The sequence below is a fragment of the Oncorhynchus clarkii genome, chromosome 12 (genome assembly GCF_045791955.1).
Source record: "Oncorhynchus clarkii lewisi isolate Uvic-CL-2024 chromosome 12, UVic_Ocla_1.0, whole genome shotgun sequence".
Classification (NCBI taxonomy): domain Eukaryota; kingdom Metazoa; phylum Chordata; class Actinopteri; order Salmoniformes; family Salmonidae; genus Oncorhynchus; species Oncorhynchus clarkii.
The window spans coordinates 103,187,673-103,208,158 of record NC_092158.1 but is presented as its reverse complement, the minus strand read 5'-3'; the positions used below and the strand labels follow the sequence as shown (position 1 = coordinate 103,208,158).

The 20,486-nt window shown below is 40.7% G+C and overlaps 1 protein-coding gene across 1 annotated transcript in view; it reads left to right on the top strand.

Annotated features, from left to right (window-relative positions):
* The first annotated feature begins 7,085 nt into the window (after window positions 1-7,085).
* Window positions 7,086-20,486, top strand: part of LOC139422582 (intraflagellar transport protein 70A) — a 33,053-nt gene continuing 19,652 nt past the window's right edge. Inside the window, exons 1-10 of the mRNA XM_071173725.1 lie at window positions 7,086-7,281; window positions 7,621-7,686; window positions 8,344-8,553; window positions 9,363-9,419; window positions 10,448-10,583; window positions 11,277-11,381; window positions 11,534-11,662; window positions 13,992-14,041; window positions 14,378-14,530; window positions 19,839-19,904. Of these exons, the coding sequence (XP_071029826.1) occupies window positions 7,228-7,281; window positions 7,621-7,686; window positions 8,344-8,553; window positions 9,363-9,419; window positions 10,448-10,583; window positions 11,277-11,381; window positions 11,534-11,662; window positions 13,992-14,041; window positions 14,378-14,530; window positions 19,839-19,904 (1,026 nt within the window). The 5' untranslated portion in view covers window positions 7,086-7,227. The remainder of the gene's footprint in view (window positions 7,282-7,620; window positions 7,687-8,343; window positions 8,554-9,362; window positions 9,420-10,447; window positions 10,584-11,276; window positions 11,382-11,533; window positions 11,663-13,991; window positions 14,042-14,377; window positions 14,531-19,838; window positions 19,905-20,486) is intronic.

The window sequence follows — 20,486 nt, the reverse complement described above, 5'->3', positions numbered from 1 at the left end:
CTGGTCATGGTACCCTGCTCCCTATAGTGACGGGCCCTGGTCCTGGTACCCTGCTCCCTATAGTGACATGCCCTGGTCCTGGTACCCTGCTCCCTATAGTGACGGGCCCTGGGAACGTTGTCATGCATACAGTCTGTGAAGCAGTTACTGGGAACGTTGTCATGCATACAGTCTGTGAAGCAGTTACTGTGAACGTTGTCATGCATACAGTCTGTGAAGCAGTTACTGGGAACGTTGTCATGCATACAGTCTGTGAAGCAGATACTGTGAACGTTGTCATGCATACAGTCTGTGAAGCAGATACTGTGAACGTTTTCATGCATACAGTCTGTGAAGCAGATACTGTGAACGTTTTCATGCATACAGTCTGTGAAGCAGATACTGTGAACGTTTTCAGGGCCCGTTTCCCGGACACAGATTAAGTGCTGGACTAGAGTGTATGCTCAATACACTTCATTGAAAGGGACTAGGACTAATCTGTGTCCAGGAAACCAGCCCACTGTGTTCATCATTGTCTCCAGTCTCTTATTCAAAAATATGCCAAAAAACGTGTCAATCAATCAATTATGTTTTCTAAAGCCCAGTATGTGTTTTCCAGGTACCCAGCCAAGACCTCAAAGAGCAGAGAACTAGTCACCTGATGTACGTACCTGGTTGATGAAGATAGTGTTTTCCCTGTATGTCAACTCCTACCGCTTCTTCACTGGGCCTCCGTCTCAACTCCTACTGCTTCTTCACTGGGCCTCCGTCTCAACTCTTACTGCTTCTTCACTGGGCCTCCGTCTCAACTCCTACTGCTTCTTCACTGGGCCTCAGTCTCAACTCCTACTGAGTCTGCCACAACAGCAGCACATAGGATAGCTCTCTGACTGCTGTGGGCTTCATTATATAAACAGAGAGCACACACCCACTACACACACAAACATACACACACACACACACACACACACAGAGAAAGAGAGAGAGAGAGAGAGAGAGAGAGACTCCTTGGCGGTGCCGTGTGGGGAGTGTGGTTTGGATTATTCCTGCCCTCGGGTCCACTGTGTTCTGAATGTGGGATATTCTGTTCCAACTGTGTTCATCTCTCTCTCTCTTTCACACTCAGTTCTGTCCTGAGTGTGTTTTAGCCCATACATGTTTCTGAGCAGAGGCACCACGAAATTAACCCATAGAATGACATATATCCCACATTCCTGCCAACCCCTCTTTAACGCTACTGCTACTCTCTGTTCATCATATATGCATAGTCACTTTAACCAGATCTACATACTACCTCAATCAGCCTGACTAACCGGTGTCTGTATGTAGCCGCTCTACTGTTATAGCCTCGCTACTGTTATAGCCTCGCTACTGTATATAGCCTCTCTACTGTATATAGCCTCTCTACTGTATATAGCCTCTCTACTGTATATAGCCTCTCTACTGTATATAGCCTCTCTACTGTTATAGCCTCGCTACTGTTATAGCCTCTCTACTGTATATAGCCTCTCTACTGTTATAGCCTCTCTACTGTATATAGCCTCTCTACTGTATATAGCCTCTCTACTGTCTATAGCCTCTCTACTGTATATAGCCTCTCTACTGTATATAGCCTCTCTACTGTTATAGCCTCGCTACTGTATATAGCCTCTCTACTGTATATAGCCTCTCTACTGTTATAGCCTCTCTACTGTATATAGCCTCTCTACTGTATATAGCCTCTACTGTATATAGCCTCTCTACTGTATATAGCCTCTCTACTGTCTATAGCCTCTCTACTGTATATAGCCTCTCTACTGTATATAGCCTCTCTACTGTTATAGCCTCGCTACTGTATATAGCCTCTCTACTGTATATAGCCTCTCTACTGTATATAGCCTCTCTACTGTATATAGCCTCTCTACTGTATATAGCCTCGCTACTGCATATAGCCTCTCTACTGTAATAGCCTCTCTACTTTTATAGCCTCTCTACTGATATAGCCTCTCTACTGTATATAGCCTCTCTACTGTATATAGCCTGTCTACTGTATATAGCCTCTCTACTGTATATAGCCTCTCTACTGTATATAGCCTCTACTGTATATCGCCTCACTACTGTATATAGCCTCTCTACTGTTATAGCCTCTCTACTGTATATAGCCTCTCTACTGTATATAGCCTCTCTACAGTTATAGCCTCTCTACTGTATATAGCCTCTCTACTGTTATAGCCTCTACTGTATATAGCCTCTCTACTGTATATAGCCTCTTGACTGTATATAGCCTCTCTACTGAATATAGCCTCTCTACTGTTATAGCCTCTCTACTGTATATAGCCTCTCTACTGTATATAGCCTCTTGACTGTATATAGCTTCTCTACTGTATATAGCCTCTCTACTGTATATAGCTTCTCTACTGTATATAACCTCTCTACTGTATATAGCCTCTCTACTGTATATAGCCTGTCTACTTTATATAGCCTGTCTTTTTACTGTTGTTTTATTTCTTTTCTCATCTATTGTTCACCTAATACCTTTTTCTGCACTGTTGGTTAGAGGCTGTAAGTCAGCATTTCACTGTAAGGTCTACACTGTTGGTTAGAGGCTGTAAGTCAGCATTTCACTGTAAGGTGTACATCTGTTGTATTCGGCGCACGTGACAAATTAACTTGGATTTGATTTGATTTAAACACTAATTTCATTGGATATCTGTGCCTCGACCACTCTCACTGATCTACACTGACATCACTGTTTCTCGGATTAAATTTGTCCCATTTGGGATGTTGGTTGTTGACACCGGACTGTATTTTGATGAACCTTTATTTAGTAGAGTCCAAACTGTGAAAAGGTGGTTGTTACTGTGAGTGACCTGTCAATAGTATAGATGTAGGCCTGTTGTTACTGTGAGTGACCTGTCAATAGTATAGATGTAGAACTGTTGTTACTGTGAGTGACTTGTCAATAGTATAGATGTAAGCCTGTTGTTACTGTGAGGGACCTGTCAATAGTATAGATGTAAGCCTGTTGTTACTGTGAGTGACCTGTCAATAGTATAGATGTAGAACTGTTGTTACTGTGAGGGACCTGTCAGTAGTATAGATGTAGAACTGTTGTTACTGTGAGTGACCTGTCAATAGTATAGATGTAGACCTGTTGTTACTGTGAGTGACCTGTCAATAGTATAGATGTAAGCCTGTTGTTACTGTGAGTGACCTGTCAATAGTATAGATGTAAGCCTGTTGTTACTGTGAGGGACCTGTCAATAGTATAAATGTAAGCCTGTTGTTACTGTGAGTGACCTGTCAATAGTATAGATGTAGACCTGTTGTTACTGTGAGTGACCTGTCAATAGTATAGATGTAAGCCTGTTGTTACTGTGAGTGACTTGTCAGTAGTATAGATGTAGAACTGTTGTTACTGTGAGTGACTTGTCAATAGTATAGATGTAAGCCTGTTGTTACTGTGAGGGACCTGTCAATAGTATAGATGTAAGCCTGTTGTTACTGTGAGTGACCTGTCAATAGTATAGATGTAGAACTGTTGTTACTGTGAGGGACCTGTCAGTAGTATAGATGTAGAACTGTTGTTACTGTGAGTGACCTGTCAATAGTATAGATGTAGACCTGTTGTTACTGTGAGTGACCTGTCAATAGTATAGATGTAAGCCTGTTGTTACTGTGAGTGACCTGTCAATAGTATAGATGTAAGCCTGTTGTTACTGTGAGGGACTTGTCAATAGTATAAATGTAAGCCTGTTGTTACTGTGAGTGACCTGTCAATAGTATAGATGTAGACCTGTTGTTACTGTGAGTGACCTGTCAATAGTGTAGATGTAAGCCTGTTGTTACTGTGAGTGACTTGTCAGTAGTATAGATGTAGAACTGTTGTTACTGTGAGGGACCTGTCAATAGTATAGATGTAAGCCTGTTGTTACTGTGAGTGACCTGTCAATAGTATAGATGTAAGCCTGTTGTTACTGTGAGTGACCTGTCAATAGTATAGATGTAGAACTGTTGTTACTGTGAGTGACCTGTCAATAGTATAGATGTCGACTTGTTGTTACTGTGAGTGACCTGTCAATAGTATAGATGTAGAACTGTTGTTACTGTGAGTGACCTGTCAATAGTATAGATGTAGGCCTGTTGTTACTGTGAGTGACCTGTCAGTAGTATAGTTGGAGAACTGTTGTCACTGTGAGTGACCTGTCAATAGTATAGATGTAAGCCTGTTGTTACTGTGAGTGACCTGTCAATAGTATAGATGTAGGCATGTTGTTACTGTGAGTGACCTGTCAATAGTATAGATGTAAGCCTGTTGTTACTGTGAGTGACCTGTCAATAGTATAGATGTAAGCCTGTTGTTACTGTGAGTGACCTGTCAATAGTATAGATGTATAACTGTTGTTACTGTGAGTGACCTGTCAATAGTATAGATGTAGGTCTGTTGTTACTGTGAGTGACCTGTCAATAGTATAGATGTAAGCCTGTTGTTACTGTGAGTGACCTGTCAATAGTATAGATGTAGGCCTGTTGTTACTGTGAGTGACCTGTCAGTAGTATAGATGTAGAACTGTTGTTACTGTGAGTGACCTGTCAGTAGTATAGATGTAAGCCTGTTGTTACTGTGAGGGACCTGTCAATAGTATAGATGTAAGCCGGTTGTTACTGTGAGTGACCTGTCAATAGTATAGATGTAGAACTATTGTTACTGTGAGTGACCTGTCAATAGTATAGATGTAGAACTATTGTTACTGTGAGTGACCTGTCAGTAGTATAGATGTAGAACTATTGTTACTGTGAGTGACCTGTCAGTAGTATAGATGTAGAACTGTTGTTACTGTGAGTGACCTGTCAGTAGTATAGATGTAAGCCTGTTGTTACTGTGAGTGACCTGTCAATAGTATAGATGTAAGCCTGTTGTTACTGTGAGTGACCTGTCAGTAGTATAGATGTAAGCCTGTTGTTACTGTGAGTGACCTGTCAGTAGTATAGATGTAGAACTGTTGTTACTGTGAGTGACCTGTCAGTAGTATAGATGTAAGCCTGTTGTTACTGTGAGTGACCTGTCAATAGTATAGATGTAGAACTATTGTTACTGTGAGTGACCTGTCAGTAGTATAGATGTAGAACTATTGTTACTGTGAGTGACCTGTCAGTAGTATAGATGTAGAACTGTTGTTACTGTGAGTGACCTGTCAGTAGTATAGATGTAAGCCTGTTGTTACTGTGAGTGACCTGTCAATAGTATAGATGTAAGCCTGTTGTTACTGTGAGTGACCTGTCAGTAGTATAGATGTAAGCCTGTTGTTACTGTGAGTGACCTGTCAGTAGTATAGATGTAGAACTGTTGTTACTGTGAGTGACCTGTCAGTAGTATAGATGTAAGCCTGTTGTTACTGTGAGTGACCTGTAAATAGTATAGATGTAAGCCTGTTGTTACTGTGAGTGCAAACCACATAGACTGGGCCCAATCAGAGGATAATATATTTTATTTTTGAATTGTTCAATCAAATACACCGTATGGTAGTCTGAGGATAAATGTTTTAATGATATTGTGGAAGGTGGGTTACATTCATAATCAGTTCCAGTTATTCCTTTGGGTCTATGATTTGTACCTGTATAATCATCAATAAATTAAAAGCTTTCCCTGAGGTGTATCCTTGGGTGGCATTCTTCAGAAGCCAGCTGTTCATACACATGCCTTGCCTGAAGCAGGTACACACCATAGAGAATGATAGAGACAACAGACACCCTCCGGGGGGCAGTAAATCACCAACCATGTCTTTATACCTGTTCAGACAACACCCTCCAGGGGGCAGTAAATCACCAACCTTGTCTTTATACCCGTTCAGACAACACCCTCCAGGGGGCAGTATATCACCAACCTTGTCTTTATACCTGTTCAGACAACACCCTCCAGGGGGCAGTATATCACCAACCTTGTCTTTATACCTGTTCAGACAACACCCTCCAGGGGGCAGTATATCACCAACCTTGTCTTTATACCTGTTCAGACAACACCCTCCAGGGGGCAGTATATCACCAACCTTGTCTTTATACCTGTTCAGACAACACCCTCCAGGGGGCAGTATGCACACTTTTAGTTTGTATACTATCTACAGTGATTATGACAGTCCACCACAACCTAATAATAATAATTTATTAAAACTTCTATAGAGTGGCGCAGTGGTGAAGGGCGCTGTACTTCAGCGCTAGCTGTGCCACCAGAGATTCTGGGTTCGCTCTGTCGCAACCGGCCGCGACCGGGAGGTCCGTGGGACGACGCACAATTGGCCTAGCGTCGTCCAGGTTAGGGAGGGTTTGGCCGGTAGGGATATCCTTGTCTCACTTCTGTGGCGGGCCGGGCGCAGTGCGCGCTAACCAAGGTCGCCAGGTGCAAGGTCGCCAGGTGCACGTTGTTTCCTCCGACACCATTGGTGCGGCTGGCTTCCGGGTTGGATGCGCGCTGTGTTAAGAAGCAGTGCGGCTTGGTTGGGTTGTGTATCGGAGGACGCATGACTTTCGACCTTCGTCTCTCCAGAGCCCATACGGGAGTTGTAGCGATGAGACAAGATAGTAGCTACTAACAATTGGATACCCCTAAATTGGGGAGAATAAGGGGTTACATTTTTTATAAAAAAAACTTCTATAGAGCTTTTCATTATATATATATCTCAACATATCTTGGCATGATACGGAACGGGTGGGCAGCATTAAATCTCATCAACTGGTGTTTTTCATTTATTAGATAATTGGAAAATGTTCTTTGCTGGAAAAGTGTCCTACACAAATAAATAGATAGAGGACTCATCTTTATGTGTGTTTTTTTTTATCCTCCCACTGCCTTCCATTTTTTACCACATTTATTTTCATTTTTAGAGCGGCCACTTTAAATTCTGGTCAATATAATGGATAGTCTGCTACAACCCATAGGAGTCCCCACCCAGTTGACTACTTTAAAATGGCAGAAGAATGGCGAAAGCCTTCAATGGTGCTGCCCATACTAAAGCAGCCTTTTGGCCACTAAAAGTCTCTGTCAATCTCTATGGTAATAGCTCACAACAGACGCTCCTCCGTCTTAAAGTTATTCAACGTCGGGGTTTCCGTTTCCGGTACGGTTGCTAAGTAACACTTCCGGTGCGTTGAATGAGTAGAAAAGTAAATAACGCCTAAACATGGTGCACTAATTGGGATTATTGGTGAATCGGCAATCATTTTTCGCGTGAAAATAGTCTTACCTTTGAGAACTGTAGATTTAGCGGCAAAATCATGACACTGACAACGATTAAAGACGGCGAATACACCGCCACCGTCTACAAAATGGTGAGAAGTTGGTCGCTTGCATAGCTACCATGGATACTAACGCTAGCCATGATAGCTAGCTAGCTGATAATGAAACTGGTTATTTTAACTTGTGGTATTTTATCAAGTTGTCATGTTGATTATATAGCGAATTCCAGCTAGCTAACGTCACAATACGAATTTCACAAATTGGGGCTATAGCAAGCTAGCTAACTTTGATTAAGCTAGCCTGACAGACCCTTCAATTTCAAGGCTCAGGCTATAGCCTAACGCTAGCTAACGAACTGAGTGTGACAACATAGCTAGCTAGATAGCTCATGTATTATTTTATAACTAGCTGCTAACTCTGTTCTCCTATAGATCAAAGATGGGCGGTATGGAGAGGCTATCCACATCCTCAGCAATGAACTGCAGAAACAGATGAAGGTAGTGAGTGTGTGTGTGTGTTCCCAGATCTGTTGTCTCCTTCTATAGCCTGGTCCCAGGTCTGTTGTCTCCTTCTATAACCTGGTCCCAGGTCTGTTGTCTCCTCCTATAGCCTGGTCCCAGATCTGTTTTCTCCTTATATAGCCTGGTCCCAGGTCTGTTGTCTCCAATAATAGCCTGGTCCCAGGTCTGTTGTCTCCTATAGCCTGGCCACAGATCTGTTGTCTCCTTCTATAGCCTGGTCCCAGATCTGTTGTCTCCTTCTATAGCCTGCTCCCAGATCAGTTTGTGCTATTGCCAACTCCTTTGCTGTCACCGGCAAGCCAATGTTTAGCTTGCTAATGAGTGACAAGGGCTTTTCATGATTGCCCAAACAGACTGTCCCTCAGACTATTTCATTGGACAATACATCTAGGGCTCGATTCAATCCGTATCGGCAAAGTTCATCGCTATAGCGTTCTTGAAAATTGAAAGGTCATTTTCGATTACCTTTAGCCAATATATGCAGTGTTTACCGTGACTGCAGTCTCATGGAATGCAGGAACATTACCTTTACATGTCAATCGCCATATAGTGCTGAACTTGGGCGATATGGATTGAATGGAGCCCGTAATCTTCTTATTCTCCTCCTCCTCTACCTTCTCCTCCTCCTCCCAGTCACGGGCAGCCCTGTCTCTGCTAGGCTACTGCTACTACCACATGCAGGACTTCACCAACGCAGCAGAGTGCTATGAGCAGCTGACTCAGCTACACCCGGAGGTGGAGGAGTACAGGCTGTATTACGCCCAGTCTCTGTACGGGGCCTGTGCCTACCCCGAGGCCATGAAGGCTACCTTTCTATTGGACAACCCTACCAGCCACACCAAGGTACACTTCCTACATGAAGTTATAATACCAAGGTAGAGGTAGAATCAGTGCTTCATTTGAGCCGGATCCTGCCACAACAGGACACAGAACCTCTCAGTTTTGGACTGTAGAGTTATAATGTTTACTACCAGGTAGAGTTATAATGTTTACTACCAGGTAGAGTTATAATGTTTACTACCAGGTAGAGTTATAATGTTTACTACCAGGTAGAGTTATAATGTTTACTACCAGGTAGAGTCATAATGTTTACTACCAGGTAGAGTTATAATGTTTTACTACCAGGTAGAGTTATAATGTTTACTACCAGGTAGAGTCATAATGTTTACTACCAGGTAGAGTTATAATGTTTACTACCAGGTAGAGTTATAATGTTTACTACCAGGTAGAGTTATAATGTTTACTACCAGGTAGAGTTATAATGTTTACTACCAGGTAGAGTTATAATGTTTACTACCAGGTAGAGTTATAATGTTTACTACCAGGTAGAGTTATAATGTTTACTACCAGGTAGAGTTATAATGTTTACTACCAGGTAGAGTTATAATGTTTACTACCAGGTAGAGTTATAATGTTTACTACCAGGTAGAGTTATAATGTTTACTACCAGGTAGAGTTATAATGTTTACTACCAGGTAGAGTTATAATGTTTACTACCAGGTAGAGTTATAATGTTTACTACCAGGTAGAGTTATAATGTTTACTACCAGGTAGAGTTATCTTACCACACTGAGATATAATGCTGTTCTTCAACCATATTCTCTTCGTTGTTTTGTCTCTTCTGACCCATGTTCTGTCCATCTCTCCCACAGATGATCAAACTGCAGGCATCCATCAAATACGGAGAAGAGGAGTACTCTGGAGCGAAGGTTAGTAGAGACTAGTATTGGACATATACTGGACTTGGCCATAACTAGAACCATAATTAGCACCAGAACTAGAACCATGACTAGAACCAGAACTATAACCATGATTGGAACCATGACTTGAACCTGAACTAAAACTAGAACCATGACTAATAGAACCATGACTAGAGCCATGACTAGAACCTGAACTAGAACCATGACTAGAACCTGAACTAGAACCATGACTAGAACCAGCACTAGAACCAGAACTAGAACCATGACTAGAACCTGAACTAGAACCATGACTAGAACCAGAACTAGAACCATGACTAGAACATCAATAGAACCATGACTCATGCCATAACTAGCACCATAATTAAATCAGAACCAGAACTAGAACCAGAACTTAACCATAACTAGAACCAAAACTAGAACAGAACTAAACCAGAACTAGAACCAGAACTTTACCAGAACTAGAACATAACTAAACCAGAACCGGAACTAGACCCAGAACTAGAACCATAACTTAACCAGAAATAGAACAGAACTTAACCAGAACTAGACCCAGAACTAGAACCATACCTTAACCAGAACTAGAACAGAACTAAACCAGAACTGGAACTAGAACCAGAACTTAACCAGAACTAGACCCAGAACTAGAACCAGAACTAAAGACCAGAAACATGTACCTGGTAGTTACTGTATGTCATGAGGTCAGGAGAACTTAATATAACCTGGTAGTTACGGTATGTCATGAGGTCAGGAGAACCTAATATAACCTGGTAGTTACTGCATGAGGTCAGGAGAACCTAATATAACCTGGTAGTTACTGCATGAGGTCAGGAGAACCTAATATAACCTGGTAGTTACGGTATGTCATGAGGTCAGGAGAACTTAATATAACCTCTTATAACTGCTTAGTTAGTGTTTTTGATCCATTTAGAAACCCTTGAGACCCCTTATAACACATTTTCTCAACAAATACGCCCTTATGACTCCCTATAACCCTTTATGACCTCTTATAAGGCCTTTATGAACCCTCTCCCTGTCAGACACTGGTAGAGCAGCTTCCCCAGGACGACCCAGACTATGACGTGGACATGGGCTGTCTACTCTACAAGGAGGGGGAGTACGAGGAGGCTTGCAAGAAGTTCATGTCTGCCATGCAGGTGCTGGGCTACCAACCAGGTAACTGCACGCGCTCACTCACACACACACAAAGGAAAACGTCTATAACCTTTTGCCTGTCCTACAAGTCTCTTGCATTTGCTGAATCTCTCTCTTCCTCCCCCTAATTCTCTCCTCCTCTCCCTCCCTCTCTCTCCTCTCCCCTCTAATTCTCTCCTCCTCTCCATCCCTCTCTCTCCTCTCCCCCCTAATTCTCTCCTCCTCTCCCTCCCTCTCTCTCCTCTCCCCCCTAATTCTCTCCTCCTCTCCCTCCCTCTCTCTCCTCTCCCCCTAATTCTCTCCTCTCCCCCTAATTCTCTCCTCCTCTCCCTCCCTCTTTCTCCTCTCCCCCATAATTCTCTCCTCCTCTCCCTCCCTCTCTCTCCTCTCCCCCCTAATTCTCTCCTCCTCTCCCTCCCTCTCTCTCCTCTCCCCCCTAATTCTCACCTCCTCTCCCTCCCTCTCTCTCCTCTCCCCCCTAATTCTCTCCTCCTCTCCCTCCCTTTCTCTCCTCTCCCCCCTAATTCTCACCTCCTCTCCCTCCCTCTCTTTCCTCTCCCCCCTAATTCTCTCCTCCTCTCCCTCCCTCTCTCTCCTCTCCCCCTAATTCTCTCCTTCTCTCCCTCTCTCTCCTCTCCGCCCTCCCTATCTCCCTGTCCCTCCCCCTAATTCTCTCCTCCTCTCCCTGCCTCTCTCTCCTCCCTCCTGTCTCAGAACTGTCCTACAACATAGGTCTGTGCTACTACAGTATGAAACAGTATGGTCAGGCCCTCAAGTTCATCGGAGAGATCATCGAGAGAGGGATCAGGGAACATCCAGGTCGGCTTTAAAATGACAGCACACCTGTTTAGTTAGATACCTGATCACCCTGTTGGGGTTTTCCCTTAGTGACCCTCCTTATCATGTCATGTTTTTCCCCTGACCATCCTGTGTCTCTCTGTGCTGTGTGTGTGTGTGTTCTCGTCGTCCAGAGCTGAGCGTTGGCATGACGACAGAGGGCATTGACGTGAGGAGTGTTGGGAACACCCTGATCCTACATGAGACCGCCCTCATAGAAGGCTTCAACCTCAAGGCTGCTATAGAATACCAGCTAAAAAACTGTGAGTACATTCAGCAGCCGTGTGGTTAGAGTATCCGCCCTGAGATTGGAGGGTTGGGAGTTCAATCCCCGGCCGAGTCGTAACAAAAACTGTAAAAATGGGACCTGATTGACTCTCTGCTTGACTCTCAGCATTAAGGAGATAGGTTGGTGTCTAAAGCTCTGTGATAGACTAGCATTCTGTCCAGGGGGTGTACTGTGATAGACTAGCATTCTGTCCAGGGGGTGTAATGTGATAGACTAGCATTCTATTCAGGGGGTGTACTGTGATAGACTAGCATTCTGTTCAGGGGGTGTACTGTGATAGACTAGTATTCTGTCCAGGGGGTGTACTGTGATAGACTAGCATTCTGTCCAGGGGGTGTACTGTGATAGGCTTGTACTCTTTCCAGGGGGTGTACTGTGATAGACTAGCATTCTGTCCAGGGGGTGTACTGTGATAGACTAGCATTCTGTCCAGGGGGTGTACTGTGATAGACTAGAATTCTGTCCAGGGGGTGTACTGTGATAGACTAGTATTCTGTCCAGGGGGTGTACTGTGATAGACTAGTATTCTGTCCAGGGGGTGTACTGTGATAGACTAGCATTCTATTCAGGGGGTGTACTGTGATGGACTAGCGTTCTGTCCAGGGGGTGTACTGTGATAGACTAGCATTCTGTCCAGGGGGTGTACTGTGATAGACTAGCATTCTATTCAGGGGGTATACTGTGATAGACTAGCATTCTGTCCAGGGGGTGTACTGTGATAGACTAGCATTCTGTCCAGGGGGTGTACTGTGATAGACTAGCATTCTGTCCAGGGGGTGTACTGTGATAGACTAGTATTCTGTCCAGGGGGTGTACTGTGATAGACTAGTATTCTGTCCAGGGGGTGTACTGTGATAGACTAGCATTCTATTCAGGGGGTGTACTGTGATAGACTAGCATTCTATTCAGGGGGTGTACTGTGATAGACTAGGGGGTGTACCGTGATAGACTAGCATTCTGTCCAGGTGGTGTACTGTGATAGACTAGCATTCTATTCAGGGGGTGTACTGTGATAGACTAGCATTCTGTCCAGGGGGTGTACTGTGATAGACTAGCATTCTATTCAGGGGGTGTACTGTGATAGGCTTGTACTCTTTCCAGGGGGTGTACTGTGATAGACTAGCATTCTGTCCAGGGGGTGTACTGTGATAGACTAGGGGGTGTACTGTGATAGACTAGCATTCTGTCCAGGTGGTGTACTGTGATAGACTAGCATTCTGTCCAGGGGGTGTACTGTGATAGACTAGCATTCTATTCAGGGGGTGTACTGTGATAGACTAGCATTCTATTCAGGGGGTTACTGTGATAGGTTTCTACTCTTTCCAGGGGGTGTACTGTGATAGACTAGCATTCTGTCCAGGGGGTGTACTGTGATAGACTAGCATTCTATTCAGGGGGTGTACTGTGATAGACTAGCATTCTATTCAGGGGGTGTACTGTGATAGACTAGCATTCTATTCAGGGGGTGTACTGTGATAGACTAGCATTCTATTCAGGGGGTGTACTGTGATAGACTAGCATTCTATTCAGGGGGTGTACTGTGATAGACTAGCATTCTATTCAGGGGGTGTACTGTGATCCAGGGGGTGTACTGTGATAGACTAGCATTCTGTCCAGGGGGTGTACTGTGATAGACTAGCATTCTGTCCAGGGGGTGTACTGTGATAGACTAGCATTCTGTCCAGTGGGTGTACTGTGATAGACTAGTATTCTGTCCAGGGGGTGTACTGTGATAGACTAGCATTCTGTCCAGGGGGTGTACTGTGATAGACTAGCATTCTGTCCAGGGGGTGTACTGTGATAGACTAGCATTCTGTCCAGGGGGTGTACTGTGATAGACTAGCATTCTGTCCAGGGGGTGTACTGTGATAGACTAGCATTCTGTCCAGGGGGTGTACTGTGATAGACTAGCATTCTGTCCAGGGGGTGTACTGTGATAGACTAGCATTCTGTCCAGGGGGTGTACTGTGATCCAGGGGGTGTACTTTGATAGACTAGTATTCTGTCCAGGGGGTGTACTGTGACCAGGCTGTCAGAAATTACCAGTTCTCATAGTATACCAGGCTGGTACTCTCTGTTTATAATCTATGCGTAGTCACTTAAACTCTACCTACATGTACATATCACCTCAATTACCTCGACTAACCGGTGCCCCCGCACATTATATAGCCTCGCTATTGTTATTTTACTGCTGCTCTTTAATTATTTGTTACTTTTATTTCTTTATTTATTTTTTTACTTAATAAACTGCATAAGGGCTTGTAAGTAAGCTCCACTCTGTCTCTCTGTCTGTCTGTCTCCAGGCGATGCAGCTCAGGAGGCCTTGACTGACATGCCTCCCAGATCAGAGGAGGTACTGTGTGTGTGTGTACATATGTCAGCCCTTTACCACTCATGTAGGTTGGAGACAGTGGTGCTGTAAGGTACATCTCTATCTGTGGCTCAGTGGGTGCTGCCCTCTAATGACCATCTATATCAACACTCACACACTGATGGGGATCAGGGGACCAGGAGCACTCTTGTCAGACAGAAAGCTGTTGTGACGTGTGTGTGTGTGTGTGGAGACATTCTCCTTCTAACCAAATGGACAATGAAATATCATTTTAATTTATGTAATTTGATCCTGTATTTAACTAGGCAAGTTAGTTAAAGAACAAATAGTTATTTCCACATGTCTGTTCTCCTGTAGGAGCTGGACCCAGTGACGCTCCACAACCAGGCCCTGATGAACATGGATAAGAAGCCATCGGAGGGTTTTGAGAAACTGGCCTTCCTCCTGCAGCAGATCCCCTTCCCCCCGGTCACCTTCGGAAACCTGCTGCTACTATACTGCAAATATGAGGTAGGGTATTCTACGGTACTATAGTATATTATACTATTATACAGTACTATATTATACTGTACTCTACTCTATTATACTATTATACTGTATTCTACTATATTATACTGTAGTCTAATATATTATACTATTATACTGTACTATACTAAATTATAATGTACTCTACTATACTCTACTATATTATACAATTAAACAGTACTCTACCATATTATACTATACTCTACTCTACTATATTATACTAGTATACCCTGCCATATTACATTATACTCTACTGCACTCTACTATATTATACTATGCTCTACTGTACTCTACTATATTATACTAGTATACTGTACTGTACTATATTATATTATACTCTACTGTACTCTACTATATTATACTAGTATACTGTACCCTACTATATTATACTATGCTCTACTGTGCTCTACTATATTATACTAGTATACTGTACTCTACTATATTATATTAAACTATACTGCACTCTACTATATTATACTATTATTCTGTACTCTACTATAATATACTATTATACTGTACTTTACTATATTGTACTATAGTCTAATATATTATACTATTATACTGTACTATACTCTACTGTACTCTACTATACTATACTATTATACTGTACTCTACTATATTGTACTATACTATTATACAGTACTCTACTATATTATACTCTACTATACTGTACTCTGCTATATTATACTATACCCTGCTGTACTCTACTATACTATACTCTACTGTACTCTATTATATTATATTCTACTCTACTGCACTCTACTGTTATACTGTACTCTACTATTATACTGTACTATACTATTATACTGTACTCTACTGTTATACTGTACTCTACTGTTATACTGTACTCTACTGTTATACTGTACTCTACTATTATACTGTACTCTACTGTTATACTGTACTATACTGTTATACTGTACTCTACTGTTATACTGTACTCTACTGCACTCTACTATTATACTGTACTCTACTGCACTCTACTTTTATACTGCACTCTACTGTTATACTGCACTCTACTGTTATACTGTACTCTACTGTTATACTGTACCATACTATTATACTGTACTCTACTGTTATACTGTACTATACTGTTATACTGTACTCTACTGTTATACTGTACTATACTGTTATACTGTACTCTACTGTTATACTGTACTCTACTGTTATAGTGTACTCTACTATTGTATATCTACTATACTCTACTGTTATACTGTACTCTACTGTTATACTGTACTCTACTGTTATACTGTACTCTACTGTTATAGTGTACTCTACTGTACTCTACTACTGTATATCTACTATACTCTACTGTACTCTACTACTGTATATCTACTATACTCTACTGTAATCTACTACTGTATATCTACTATACTCTACTGTACTCTACTACTGTGTATCTACTATACTCTACTGTACTCTACTACTGTATATCTACTATACTCTACTGTACTCTACTGCTGTATATCTACTATACTCTACTGTACTCTACTGCTGTATATCTACTATACTCTACTGTACTCTACTACTGTATATCTACTATACTCTACTGTACTCTACTATTATACTGTACTATACTATTATACTGTACTCTACTGTTATACTGTACTCTACTGTACTCTACTATTGTATATCTACTATACTCTACTGTACTCTACTATTATACTGTACTATACTATTATACTGTACTCTACTGTTATACTGTACTCTACTGCACTCTACTACTGTATATCTACTATACTCTACTGTACTCTACTACTGTATATCTACTATACTGTTATACTGTACTCTACTGTACTCTACTACTGTATATCTACTATACTCTACTGTACTCTACTACTGTATATCTACTATACTGTTATACTGTACTCTACTGTACTCTACTACTGTATATCTACTATACTATACTGTACTCTACTACTGTATATCTACCATACTCTACTGTACTCCACTACTGTATATCTACTATACTCTACTGTACTATACTACTGTGTATCTACTATACTCTACTGTACTCTACTACTGTATATCTACTATACTCTACTGTACTCTACTACTGTATATCTACTATTCTCTACTGTACTCTACTACTGTATATCTACTATACTCTACTGTACTCTACTACTGTATATCTACTATACTCTACTGTACTCTACTACTGTATATCTGTTGTACTCTACTGTACTCTACTACTGTATATCTACTATACTCTACTGTACTCTACTACTGTATATCTACTGTACTCTACTGTACTCTACTACTGTATATCTACTAAACTCTACTGTACTCTACTACTGTATATCTACTATACTCTACTGTACTCTACTACTGTATATCTACTATACTCTACTGTACTCTACTACTGTATATCTACTATACTCTACTGTACTCTACTACTGTATATCTACTATACTGTTATACTGTACTCTACTACTGTATATATACTATACTCTACTGTACTCTACTACTGTATATCTACTGTACTCTACTGTACTCTACTACTGTATATCCACTATACTCTACTGTACTCTACTACTGTATATCTACTATACTCTACTGTGCTCTACTACTGTATATCTACTATACTCTACTGTACTCTACTACTGTATATCTACTATACTCTACTGTACTCTACTACGGTATATCTACTATACTCTACTGTACTCTACTACTGTATATCTACTATACTGTTATACTTTACTCTACTGTACTCTACTACTGTATAGCTACTATACTCTACTGTACCCTACTACTGTATATCTACTATACTCTACTGTACTCTACTACTGTATATCTACTATACTCTACTGTACTCTACTACTGTATATCTACTATACTCTACTGTACTCTACTACTGTATATCTACTATACTGTTATACTGTACTCTACTGTTATACTGTACTCTACTGTACTCTACTACTGTATATCTACTATACTCTACTGTACTCTACTGTTATAATATACTCTACTGTACTCTACTACTGTATATCTACTATACTGTTATACTATACTCTACTGTACTCTACTACTGTATATCTACTATACTCTACTGTACTCTACTACTGTATATCTACTATACTCTACTGTACTCTACTACTGTATATATACTGTACTCTACTGTACTCTACTACTGTATATATACTATACTCTACTGTACTCTACTACTGTACATCTACTATACTCTACTGTACTATACTGTTATAGTGTAGTCTACTACTGTATATCTACTATACTCTACTGTACTCGACTACTGTATATCTACTATACTCTACTGTACTCTACTACTGTATATCTGCTATACTCTACTGAACTCTCATACTGTATATCTACTATGCTCTACTGTACTCTACTGTACTCCACTGTACTCTACTGTACTCTACTATACTCTACCACTGTATATCTACTATACTCTACTGTACTCTACTACTGTATATCTACTATACTCTACTGTACTCTACTATACTCTACTACTGTATATCTACTGTACTCTACTACTGTACTCTACTGTACTCCACTGTACTCTACTATACTCTACTACTGTATATCTACTATACTCTACTGTACTCTACTACTGTATATCTACTATACTCTACTGTACTCTACTACTGTATATCTACTATACTGTTATACTGTACTCTACTGTACTCTACTACTGTATATCTACTATACTCTACTGTACTCTACTACTGTACATCTACTATACTCTACTGTACTATACTTTTATAGTGTAGTCTACTACTGTATATCTACTATACTCTACTGTACTCTACCACTGTATATCTACTATACTCTACTGTACTCTACTATACTCTACTGTGCTATACTATACTCTACCACTGTACATCTACTATACTCTGCCTTACTCTACTGCTGTATATCTACTATACTCTAATGTACTCTACTATACTCTACTGTATATCTACTATACTCTACTGTACTCTGCTACTGTACTCTACTATACTCTACTGTGCTCTACTATACTCTACTACTGTATCTCTACTATACTCTACTGTACTATACTATACTCTACTACTGTATATCTACTATACTATACTGTACTCTACTACTGTACTCTACTGTACTCTACTGTACTCTACTACTGTATATCTACTGTATATCTACTATACTCTACTGTACGCTACTATACTCTACCACTGTATATCTACTATACTCTGCTGTACTCTACTACTGTATATCTACTATACTCTACTGTACTCTACTATACTCTACTACTGTATGTCTACTATACTCTCCTGTACTCTACTACTGTACTCTACTGTACTCCACTGTACTCTACTACTGTATATCTACTGTACTCTACTATACTCTACTACTGTATATCTACTATACTCTACTATACTCTACTACTGTATATCTACCATACTCTACTGTACTCTACTAATGTATATCTACTATACTCTACTGTACTCTACTACTGTATATCTACTATACTCTACTGTACTCTACTACTGTATATCTACTATGCTCTACTATACTCTACTACTGTATATCTACTGTACTCTACTATACTCTACTACTGTATATCTACTATACTCTACTATACTCTACTGCTGTATGTCTACTATACTCTACTATACTCTACTGTACTCTACTACTGTATATCTACTATACTGTTATACTGTACTCTACTGTGCTCTATTACTGTATATCTACTCTACTCTACTGTACTCTACTACTGTATATCTACTATACTCTACTGTACTCTACTACTGTATATTTACTATACTCTACTGTACTCTACTACTGTATATCTACTATACTCTACTGTACTCTACTACTGTATATCTACTATACTCTACTGTACTCTACTCCTGTATATCTACTATACTCTACTGTACTCTACTCCTGTATATCTACTATACTCTACTGTACTCTACTACTGTATATCTACTGTACTCTACTGTACTCTACTACTGTATATCTACTCTACTGTACTCTACTACTGTATATCTACTGTACTCTACTGTACTCTACTACTGTATATCTACTATACTCTACTGTACTCTACTACTGTATATCTACTATACTCTACTGTACTCTACTACTGTATATCTACTATACTGTTATACTTTACTCTACTGTACTCTACTACTGTATATCTACTATACTCTACTGTACTCTACTACTGTATATCTACTATACTCTACTGTACTCTACTACTGTATATCTACCATACTCTACTGTACTCTACTACTGTATATCTACTATACTCTACTGTACTCTACTACTGTATATCTACTATACTCTCACTCTTTCTCTCCTTATATTTTCTCAGTATTTTGATCTGGCTGCTGATGTGATGGCAGAGAATGCACACCTCACCTACAAGTTCCTCACCCCGGTAAGAACCACAGGTCCCTTTTATTGTCCTATATGTTCATACTACATCCCTACGGTCAGTCACTAGGGATAGTTTTACTTCAAAAGCATACATGTTAGTCTGACCCTGAAGTGATGTCCACATTACATTTTCGATGTGGGATTGAAAGACCTCTATATACATCCTGTGGGATTGAAAGACCTCTATATAAATTATGTGGGATTGAAAGACCTCTATATAAATCCTGTGGGGTTGAAAGTCCTCTATATAAATCCTGTGGGATTGAAAGACCTCTATATAAATCCTGTGGGATTGAAAGACCTCTATATAAATCCTGTGGGATTGAAAAACCTCTATATAAATCCTGTGGGGTTGAAAGTCCTCTATATAAATCCTGTGGGATTGAAAGACCTCTATATAAATCCTGTGGGATTGAAAGACCTCTATATAAATCCTGTGGGATTGAAAGACCTCTATATAAATCCTGTTCTGGATTGAAAGACCTCTATATAAATCCTGTGGGATTGAAAGACCTCTATATAAATCCTGTGGGATTGAAAGACCTCTATATAAATCCTGTGTGATTGAAAGACCTCTATATAA